An 11,107-nucleotide genomic window follows, 5' to 3' on the forward strand; every position below is an offset into this window, starting at 1 on the left:
AGATAGATAGATAGATAGATAGATAGATAGATAGATAGATAGATAGATAGATAGATAGATAGATAGATAGATAGATAGATAGATAGATAGATAGATAGATAGATAGATAGATAGATAGATAGATAGATAGATAGATAGATAGATAGATAGATAGATAGATAGATAGATAGAGCAATGGAATTTTGAAATTTAATTTAATTTCATAAAATATAAGGTCACTTAGATCAAATGACATTTGACCCTGAAGCAAAAGGCTGCTTCTTACTCAGAGAAAATGTAAAGACAGAGTCATGCCTGTAAAAGGAGAACAAGCTTAAGAAGCACAACTTAAAAATCCAGCTGCTTCGCCTTCAGCTGAAGCTACTATTTGTCGAAAAATGTCAGGAAGGAGAAACATAATTGTCCTCACTGAGAGATAATGTTTTGCACTGTTCAGTTCATCAGAGAGACGGGTGTCTATGCAGACACCATCTGGACCGTTTGGCCTTGGGGTTCATCAACATTCACACTGACAGACGTGAATGTGGCCAGATGTTCTGACAGCTGATGGAGGAATCGTTTGAAGGACAGTGAACAGTAAAGAACACTATGTGTGTGTGAGCTAAATGTTACAGATGGAGATGGCCTGTGAGGAGAAACTGTAAAATAAGGACAGGAAAAGTAAGAAATCCTTTACAGAATTTGAACATGTACACATGTCTGTGCACAATCAGGATGTGAGGATTTGAATCGGACTTTTCCAGCTAATAAAAATATGTTCTAAGAATATTTTACTAACATTTCTCTCTCTCTCTCTCTCTCTCTCTCTCTCTCTCTCTCTCTCTCTCTCTCTCTCTCTCTCTCTCTCTCTCTCTCTCTCTCTCTCTCTCTCTCTCTCTCTCTCTCTCTCTCTCTCTATTTTTTTTTCGTGGTGATGCGAACAATAACGTAACATTAAATGTTATAATTCTACAAACATTATGGGAAACGTAACTTTTGAATGTTTTCTGAAAAAGTGGAATGGAGGTGGGGCTAATTAGCATAAAAAACTTGTATATACCGGTATGTATTTTTTTGTGATTAAACATAATGGATACAATATTGTACATAATGGTTTTAATGGATACAAATATTGACTTCAGGCGTACTTTAATCATTTGAGAGAACCTTGCCAGAACATTCTGAACATGCCCCATGTTAACTGGAGTGTTGTATCCTGACCCTGTCCTCATGCCATTCTCAGAATAGTTTTTCTTATGTCTAAAATGTTTTAATCATCAATAAAATAGTAATAGCAATTCTGGTGATTATCCAGTGGTGTTTTTTTTACTGCACGAATTATGATGATGAAAATTACATAAATCTTTTATTATTGGGATTTCCAACAATAATCTTTAATAAAGCCTAATGCTCTAGTTCTGCAGAGTCTTGTTTTTCATTTGTTACTGCTTTGATTTATTTGCTGTCAACTTGACAGCGTTCCCGTTAACCCTGAGGAGCTGTTTCAAAAACTAATCTGATTTTCTCTTTTCACGCTACCTGCTCACACCTGCCTTACTAGCAGTTTTCAAATGCGGTCATAAACCTTTAAGTCAACATTACACATTGTCACTCATGATTTAAGACTGTTAGGCCTACAAATCATCCAGTCCCCATATGCTTCACCCAATTTAAACTGGATCATGGGAATCACAATGATCAGGGCATGCCTGACAGTTGCATATATCATGTTCATGTGATCAGATCTGATTTTCTATCAGCAAATATTGACATTGAACAAGTGAGGAATGGATGATTCAGCTGTGGGCGCCATCTTTTGGTCACACGCGGGAATTAATTTGACGTGCGACTCACAAAGTGTATTATGGGTATTCTCGAGCTGTTAAGTTAGTTGTACGCATCTATGGTTGTACAGTCGTGATTGCAGTGCATTGTGGGATTGAATAATTGCACTCACTAGTGTCCACTATGTTTCGGACACCACTACAAATGGCGGTCTCCTCAAACAGTGTCCTATTTATGTATCCTTGAAAAATTAAGTTGCAGTTTTCATAAAAAACCAAACACACTTATTGAACTTTGAACCAACAACTAAATTGAGACGAGGATAATGACACTATATATAAAAAAGATATTGTCATCTGTAAAAAAGAAATTCATTAAATTTTGCTCGATAAAGACATTCAATATGCTGTTCATTATGTTGTTGTTGTTTTTACTTTTTGTATGTTTGCACAAAGCTTACAATAAAAATAAGAACTTTATCATTGTAATTTATAAATAATTTCTAATTTCAGTTTAATTACCATTTTGAGTTAACATAAATATGTCAGTGCACTTAATGAACACCACGTTAAGTGAACTTAATTGTTTAAGTAGATTATATAAACACCAGGTTTGGTGAACTTAAATAAACAAGTTTTGGGAGAGTCCATTACTCAACTGAATGGGAGTTGACTTAAAGTTCTGTGAGCTTATTAGGGTTTTCAGTGCAGCTGAATTGAATTTGCTTAGTAATCGATTAGCTTTGTGCCATCTACAGTTTTTGAACTGAACTGAATCAACATTGAACTAAATTAAGTTTAAAAATGCCATTTGTCAGTTTCATCTGTAAAGCTGTTTTGAAAACAGGCATGTCATAATGGATGAATTCTGCAAAACTGATTTTGTTGTGGGACCCACTTTATATTAGGTGGCCTTTACTACTATGTACTAACATTGTAATTAACCATTTGATACAATGATCTTATTGTGTACATACATGTTTTAACAGTGTACTTACATTTTAAAAATACCTGCATGTAATTACGTCTGTAATTAATTTCTGTAGTTACATTTGTATTTACACAGTTGGCACTTCCCTTACACCTAACCCTACCTTTAAATTTACCCATAAGCCACACCTGTCCCTAACTCTACCACATCAATATCAGCAAAAGTGTATTGCAATACACTTTGAACTCAGTAAGTACATTGTACTTACGTTTTGATGTAAGTACATAGTACTTAAGGCCACCTAATATAAAGTGGGGCCTTGTTGGGACCAGTATAAATTTACATGTTGAAGTTTGGTATTGTCATCCTGATTGAGTTCATTCAAAACTCGCTAATTGCAAAAAAAAAAAAAAAAAAAAAAAAAAAAAACTTAATTTTATGACACATCATTAGTAGCTTTGCAGGCTACTGCTTCAAAGCAACTTACTGGCAAAAATCACCCATTACCATATCCAAATTTCAGTGCAATCCACAAGCTTTTTCGCATATACAAAGGTGTCAATTAGAGTACATTTTTACCCATTTTCTTCAACGGTTGCTGTGGCTAAATTTGTTTAAAAGGACAAAGGAATAATAAGACTGTATTATTTGACTTCCATATGACTCTACCATGGCTGCAGTTGTGAATTTGTTATGATTCTGTTCACAAGCAAAGGAATTCTACGGTTCAACACTTATATTCAGTGCCTGTAGCGATACAGCTAGCACATAACATGCAAATATGTGGAAAAACAAGTGTGCACTCGCCTCTCGATGGGTATCTGTACACTTTTCTTTGAACTGTCAATAATAGCTCAGACCCTCAAATTTGTGCTGCCTGGAAATATTTCACCGGTGAGCCTGAACTAAGGTCCTCAGAAAGTAAGCAGTGAATCAGATCTCACACAGAATGGAGGATCTTTGGGAATTAACACAAATGCACAAATTCCAAGGACAGGGGTGCTGTTTAATAGATATGGGCTGATGCCCTTGATTGTTTCCACTGGATTAACCAAATTGTATGGAGTTACTCATTCCCCTGTTTATTTACTGTGTCAACAGGGCACCTCAGATACCCCCTCGAGTCACCTGATGACAGGGTCGGCAGCAGTATAAAGGGCATTTTGAGTGTTATCTCCCAGAGTTGTGCTCTAACATGGCTAAAGCAGTGATTTGTGGGCTTCTCGCATCTTTGTTTGCCTTCTGTAGATGTGCTCCAGTGGTAAGTTCAATTGCTTGGGTCTGTAGAATCAAGCTACAATAAGAAATGGTACAATTGTTTTATTTTTTATTTAGCTAAAGCAAATGTAATTTTAGTATGATTAAAGTGACCAGTTCAATACCAAGAGCGAGTGAAAATGTATGCAGTCTTACGTTGTATGTCATGTATCATATCTTAGTTCTAACCACACTCTTAAAAATAAAGGACCTTTAACATCCATTGAGCCTTTCTGATGTACCAAAGTGTCTTTAAGTGGTAAAAGGGTTCTTTGGATTTTTAAGATGTTCTTCATAATTAGAAAAAAACTGTTTGCTGAAAGGTTCTTTGGGGAAATATATTTTTCTTCTTCTACGGTATCACTGTAAAACTCCCTTTTGGAATCTTCAAGCGTCTACATAAATGGTATTTATTTATAGTAAAATGTCCCATAAAATGCCTTATTATCTGACAGATACTACATAAAAAAGCACTGTGTCTGTGTTGAAGCCATATGCCCTGTTTCAGCTATAATATTATGGTTTAAGCTCTTAAGAATATGAAAGCTAGCCAATTTATAAATATTTTTGCCTCATGTTGCATGGGCGGGTTTGCAGATGTTTTTGGAGGGCGTCAAGTTAAATGGCTGAAATATCTTACAGCACCTCTAAGTTATGTTTAACTTGGCATTGACACAAAATCTATGAAATATACATGAAAGATTAAATGTATCCTAAGTTGGCCTCTCCTGGGTGAGACAAGGTACTTTCTGTTGTTGGACAGGCTAACATAAAGGTTGAAAGGTTATCTGCACTCTGCCATACTACAAAGTGCTGCAGTAAACTCTATACCTGGAAAACACACATATACATAACTGTATGTCCAGGTGGTCACTGACCCAACAAACAGCTCTGAGCTGATACTTCCTTTACATGGACTCATTTAGCAGACAATTTTATCATACAGCAAGCGGTTATTCTTAAGCAGGATCATTAAAGTCAAGATCGTCTGAAGCAATACATTCTGTTTCTAGGCCTAAACCAGAAAAAAAAGACTAGCACCAACTGAGGAGCATTTGAATGCAAATTGATTGTGAGCCGCTTTGAATGTGTTCCAGGGTTTTCATGGTGGATCAGATGCTCACTGCCCTCTGACAGTAAAGATCCTTGATGCTGTCAAGGGGACTCCCGCTGGAAATGTAGCTCTGGATGTGTATCGCCAAGATCAAAGCGGGAAATGGGAAAAGATTGCCAGTGGGTAAGATCACATTAACATATTATGTATATTGGTTGCTATCCAGTCATTTTTAATCAGAATGTTACTTCTATTGACATTCACATTTTACATTTATTGATTTAGCAGTCGACTTACAAACGGGGAATATAAGTCTTTCATCTTATGACACAAGAAGTGCTAGCAATACAAAGTTTCAACCCTTGTCCAGTATATTGTCCAGTCATCATATTTATCATATGCTATACATCTATATATACAGCTTTATTTGTTAGCTGGGGTCTCTGGACAGTAATGCAACATTGAAATAGTGTTAAAGGGTAAGTTCACCCAAAAATTAAAATTCTGTCATTAATTACTTAGCGATTACTTAGCAACGAGAATAGTTTTTTGTGCGCATAAACTATAGTGATGGGCTGATTTCAAAACAAAGCTTTGAATGGTTATGAATCCGATTCATGAATCGATACTCTGATTCATAACGATTCGAAGCTTTGTTTTGAAATCGGCCCATCACTATACAAGTTGTTATTTAGGGTTTTTTTCCACACAAAAACTATTCTCGTCACTTCATAAAATTATTGTAGAGCCACTGTAGTGAGATGGGCTTTGTATCGACTTCTTTAGTGCCTTTTATGGGTCTTGAGAGATGAAATGACATTGGTGTCAATAGAGGCCTTTCTGAGCCATCGAATTTCAACAAAAATATTTTAATTTGTGTTCCAAAGATGAACGGAGGTCTTACGGGTGTCGAACGACATGAGGATGAGTAATTAATGACAGAATTTAATTTTTTTGGTGAACTAACCCTATAATAATTAGTTCAAGTCTATCAACATAAATAACTCCACCTTGAAAAACTAACAACTATAAAAAAGGCTATGATAAATAAGTTATCACAACATATGTTTTTACATTGTTTAACTAATCAAAATAAGCAATTTCCAACCCCACCCCCAATTATCCAAATAAGAACAAATATTATTTTATTTTTTTCAGTTCCAAAATTGAAGGTTATAACTGCTCTATTTACACCCCTGTACATTAGCCTGAGCAACTACAATGTTGTATAATTTCTGAGCTGTTACTAAAGCTCTCTATTGAAAAAATAAAATTTGCCAAATTTGAGACTATGCCTCCATTATACTCATCTGTAAAGAAAAACAGTGTGAACATGTATGTATTTTGATTTCCTTTTTGATTCAAATAAAACAAAAAAATGAATTCCCTGGCTGACATAGTTACTGCATTTTGTCTTTGAAGGAAAGTTTTGCCTGCTATTCACTCTGCTCCACATTTTCATTTTAGTCACATCTGCCTGGTTCCTCTTGCCTGTCGCTTTTATTATCATTAATTAGCTCTTCCTCTTACACAGGAAAGTAGATGTGACAGGCGAGGTGCACAATTTGATCACCGAGCAGGAGTTCACTCCTGGTGTGTATCGGGTGGAGTTTGACACTAAAGCCTATTGGAAGGATGAGGGTCGTACACCATTCCACCAGATGGCTGATGTAAGTGGTGGTGTAATGACTCTTCTATATTCATGAGTGTTTATTGGTTGCTAAGTGATGGGGGTAACACTTTATTTTACAGTGTCACTGTTACATACATGTTACATGTAGTAATAACTATAAATTATGCATAATTGCAAGTAACTAACCCTAAACCACCCTAATCCTAACTCTAAAGTACTGTATATGGGGTAAAAAATATTTAGTCAGCCACCAATTGTTCAAGTTCTCCCACTTAAAAAGATGAGAGATGCCTATAATTTTTATCATAGGTACACTTCAACTATGAGAGACAGAACGACAACAAAAAAATCCAGAAAATCAAATTGTCTGATTTTTAAATAATTTATTTGCAGATTATGTTGGAAAATAAGAATTTGGTGAATAACAATGGTTAATCTTAATACTTTGTTGCATACCCTTGGTTGGCAATGATAGAGGTCAACCGTTTTCTGTAAGTCGCCACAAGGTTTTTACACACTGTTCCTGGTAGTTTGGCCCATTCCTCCATGCAGATCTCCTCTAGAGGAGTGATGTTTTTGGGCTGTGGCTGGGCAACACAGATTTTCAACTCCCTCCAAAGATTTTCTATGGGGTTGAGATCTGGAGACTGGCTAGGCCATTCCAGGACCTTGAAATTCTTCTTCGGAGGGAATCCTTATTTGCCCGGGCGGTGAGTTTGGGCTCACTGTCATGCTGAAAGACCCAGACATGTTTCATCTTCAATGCCCTTGCTGATGGAAAGAGGTTCTTATTCAAAATATCACAATACATGGCCCTATTCTTTCTTTCCTTTACACGGATCATTTGTCCTGGCCCCATTGCAGAAAAACAGCCCCAAAGCATGATGTTTCCATCCCCATGCTTCACAGAAGGTATGGTGTCACTCAGTATTCTTTCTCCTCCAAAAACCACAAGTTGAGTTCCATTTTGGTTTCATCTGACATTCTCCCAGTCCTCTTCTGGATCATCCAAATGCTCTCTAGCAAACTTCAGATGGGCCTGGACATGTACTGGCTTAAGCAGGGGGACACGTCTGGCACTGCAGGATTTGAGTCCCTGGTGGTGTAGTGTGTTACTGATTGTAGCCTTTGTTACTTTGGTCCCAGCTCTCTGCAGTTCATTCACTAGATCCCCCTATGTGGTTCTGGGATTTTTGCTCACTGTTCTTGTGATCATTTTGACCCCACGGGGTGAGATCTTGCGTGGAGACCCAGATTGAGGGAGATTATTAGTGGTCTTGTATGTCTTCCATTTTCTAATAATTGCTCTCACAGTTGATTTCACTGTTGCATTCAGTCTTCCCAGTCTGGTTCAGATCTACAGTTTTGTTTCTGGTGTCCTTTGACCGCTCTTTGGACAGCTCCAAACTCTGGCCATATGGGAGTTTGGAATCTGACTGTTAGAGGTTGTGGACAGGTGTATTTTATACTGATAACGAGTTCAAACAGGAGCCATTAATACAGGAAACAAGTGGAGGACAAAGGAGCCTCTTAATAAAGTTGTTACAGGTCTGTGAGAGCCAGAGATCTTGCTTTTTTATTTTTGTTTTCCACTATAATAATAAAATTAGAAAAGAGAAATCAGACAATGTGATTTTCTTTCCTCATTCTGTCTCTCATAGTTGAAGTGTACCTGTGATGAAAATTACAGGCCTCTCTCATGTTTTTAAGTGGGAGAACTTGCACAATTGATGGCTGACAATACTGTTTTGCCCCAATGTGTAGTTACTTAATATTACTCAGTAGTTAAATTACAGTGTAACAAAGACACCTTTTAAAAAGTGTATCCATGATGGGTTATTGATGTATCAAGGCACCATTATATGTATTTACAGTGTGCTTACCTAGGAAAGTACTGGTTAATGTAAGGTAACTACATGGTTGTATATGTTTAGGGGTAGGTTCAGGATTAGTACTGAGTTATTGTGACAACTATAATAAGCACAAAGTATGTACAAGGGGAGCAGGACTGTGCTACCCAAATATGTGTAAATGAATACCCTGAATGATTGACTTGGATGTGAACCAAGAACTATATGAACTGTAGGGAGGTAAATATTTAAGAACCTATATCTTGTTTTCTATATACACAGTTAATGGACCAGTTTTAGATAAGAGGACAGAGCATTCAAGGACAACACATGCATGCATGCACGCAAAGACATATGGAGCACACAGGCACTGATAAGAGTCTGTGAAGTGACTGATATACACATGTGTAAAGACCCTCAGATGTGCTTGTGGTGGACGGTGTTTCTCACTGGTTATTGTGTGTTTCTGCAGGTGGTGTTTGAGGCTCATGCAGATGGGCATCGTCATTACACTCTGGCTCTTCTTCTGAGCCCCTTCTCATACACCACAACAGCCGTGGTCGTCAAAGCACATGAGTGACATCACACAGAAAGTTGGTCCACATCAACTTAAACTGTGAGACTACTTTACATCCAGGGTCAAAGATCAACTCTTTGCTACACCTTGTAATGCCAGGTTGAGAAATATTACAAGCAATTAAACAAACAAAACATTAATTACTATATAATGCGAGGAATATTCCATACACTTAACTTCCACAAATGCTTTATGTCTAGATTTCCTAGTATTAGTATCTAGTAGCCTACCCAGTATTTTTTTCCTCCTATGGTAGTCATAGGGGAGCGAGATCCGATCAAATTTACATTCTTCTAAATTCCTTACTCTGTGTTCAGCAGAACAAATAAATTAATTAATAGTAAATGATACCAGAATTTTAATTATTGGGTGAACTATCCCTTTCAAGGGACTTATAGTCTCTTTCAACAATAACAAAAAGTCAAAATTGCAAGTTATAACTGCTCTATTCACACTCCTGCACAGTAACCTGAAAAACTACAATGTTGTATAAGTTGTACTAAAGCTATCTAACTTTGTTTTTTCCTCAATACGCATTGTTTCAACAGCTTTAGAGAAAACCATGTCGTCAATAATGTCTTAAAAGAGCAAATTTTAGGGCACATTTTATATAATTTTATAAAACAATCATACAGTGAATCCTCTAGATTTTAGATCTAGTTATATTGTATTTATAGTGTTATATATGTTACAGCACATATATCAGTGTACGTTAAAAGGCAATTAAAGTGATAGTTCACCCAAAAATGAAAATTAAGACTTCAATTACTAATTTTGTAGGTTCTGTAATAATTCTAGGTTTTATATATATATACTGTACATACATATACATACATACATACATGCACACATACAGAGGTATTACATTTTCATAATTTAATTAGAAGTCATTTAATTGTAAATGTTAAGAAACACAGACGTTTTAATTAGCATTTCTGATTTTAGGCAGAATCACTATAACATGACATTTCTTACTGTGGAAGAAAATCAATTATATCATGGTAAAGATTTTGGTCATATCACCCACATCGAAATAATATAAACAGGGAGCAGATAAGATACACATAAGATATATTTGGGCTAATGTCAGCACTAGTTTGCCCAATTCAGCATGTTGAATTGGCATCGGGGTGAGAGAGATCACTCCAAATGGCTGTTCAGTTCAGCAAAAAAGTCAGTGCATGAGAATAAAAGTCAGTGATAAAAATCAAGATGGCACAGACAGAAGACTTTTAACACTGTATTACCAGAATAAAGAAAGTGATCATCATGATTGACATTCAAAATGGTACAGGTTGTTTACAGTGTTTATCTGCAGTCCTAGTTCTGGTTTCTCTTTTTGAATGACGAATATAGATGCCTGCTGACATAGTAATTTCCTTATACGCACATGCTAGTAAGTAGTCAGCTGTCTTTACGGTGTGTTGGCCCAGATGTATGACACAAGATCTTTGATATTGGCTTGGTGTGTCACAGCCAATGTCAACTTAACAGTGCACTATGTAAAAAAAAAAAATCAGTAAAAAAATCCAACAACCACTAGGCCAGTGTTATATATATTGTTCAGTTGAGTACTTACAATATCCCCCCAAAAAATCAAAATATTTGTAAATCATGGGAAAAGATCGATTTTAATTTTATTTGCATCATATCTTAATTACCCTCGGTTTCCATTTTTATTTTGCGGAAACGCTTCACTCTTTGCAGTGTGCAACAAGTGTCACGAACGTACAGAGTAACGTCATAATTTTCAACACACTTAGATGTGTCTAATATGATAAACAGAGTTGCATTACCTCATACCCATGACCGGAAATGGCGCCGGCATAATAAAAGTCCCACTGCCCGCAAGGCATGCGTTGCGTTCATCTTATTAACAATCGCTTCAGCTGCCTCGCTCAGCTCCTCAACACTTGTCCTGCTCTGCTTCATAACTTGATTTCTGCTGGAGTCCTATTTCAATTAGTTCTTTAACAAAGCCAGTTTTTACCTGCATTTGGAGTTAATTTTGAACCCCGATTAAACCCACTCACCCTTAGACA

General features: G+C 36.5%; 1 protein-coding gene across 1 annotated transcript; it reads left to right on the forward strand.

Moving 5' to 3' along the window:
* Nucleotides 1–3,798: 3,798 nt before the first annotated feature.
* On the forward strand, nucleotides 3,799–10,607 carry ttr (transthyretin (prealbumin, amyloidosis type I)). Its single transcript, XM_067417116.1, has 4 exons — nucleotides 3,799–3,955; nucleotides 5,049–5,188; nucleotides 6,540–6,675; nucleotides 8,961–10,607. Exons 1-4 carry the CDS (start codon nucleotides 3,890–3,892, stop codon nucleotides 9,066–9,068), a joined length of 450 nt encoding a protein of 149 aa, XP_067273217.1. The 5' UTR covers nucleotides 3,799–3,889; the 3' UTR covers nucleotides 9,069–10,607.
* The last annotated feature ends 500 nt before the right edge of the window (nucleotides 10,608–11,107 follow it).

This window comes from Pseudorasbora parva, chromosome 15, assembly GCF_024679245.1.
Source record: "Pseudorasbora parva isolate DD20220531a chromosome 15, ASM2467924v1, whole genome shotgun sequence".
Classification (NCBI taxonomy): domain Eukaryota; kingdom Metazoa; phylum Chordata; class Actinopteri; order Cypriniformes; family Gobionidae; genus Pseudorasbora; species Pseudorasbora parva.

What these genes read in the sequence shown, in the direction of transcription:
- ttr (XM_067417116.1), top strand. Translation starts at nt 3,890, where the DNA reads ATGGCTAAAGCAGTGATTTGTGGGCTTCTCGCATCTTTGTTTGCCTTC. An exon ending in TGGGAAAAGATTGCCAGTGG is followed by an intron (nt 5,189 to 6,539) that starts GTAAGATCACAT and finishes CCTCTTACACAG; the next exon opens with GAAAGTAGATGTGACAGGCG. An exon ending in CATTCCACCAGATGGCTGAT is followed by an intron (nt 6,676 to 8,960) that starts GTAAGTGGTGGT and finishes GTGTTTCTGCAG; the next exon opens with GTGGTGTTTGAGGCTCATGC.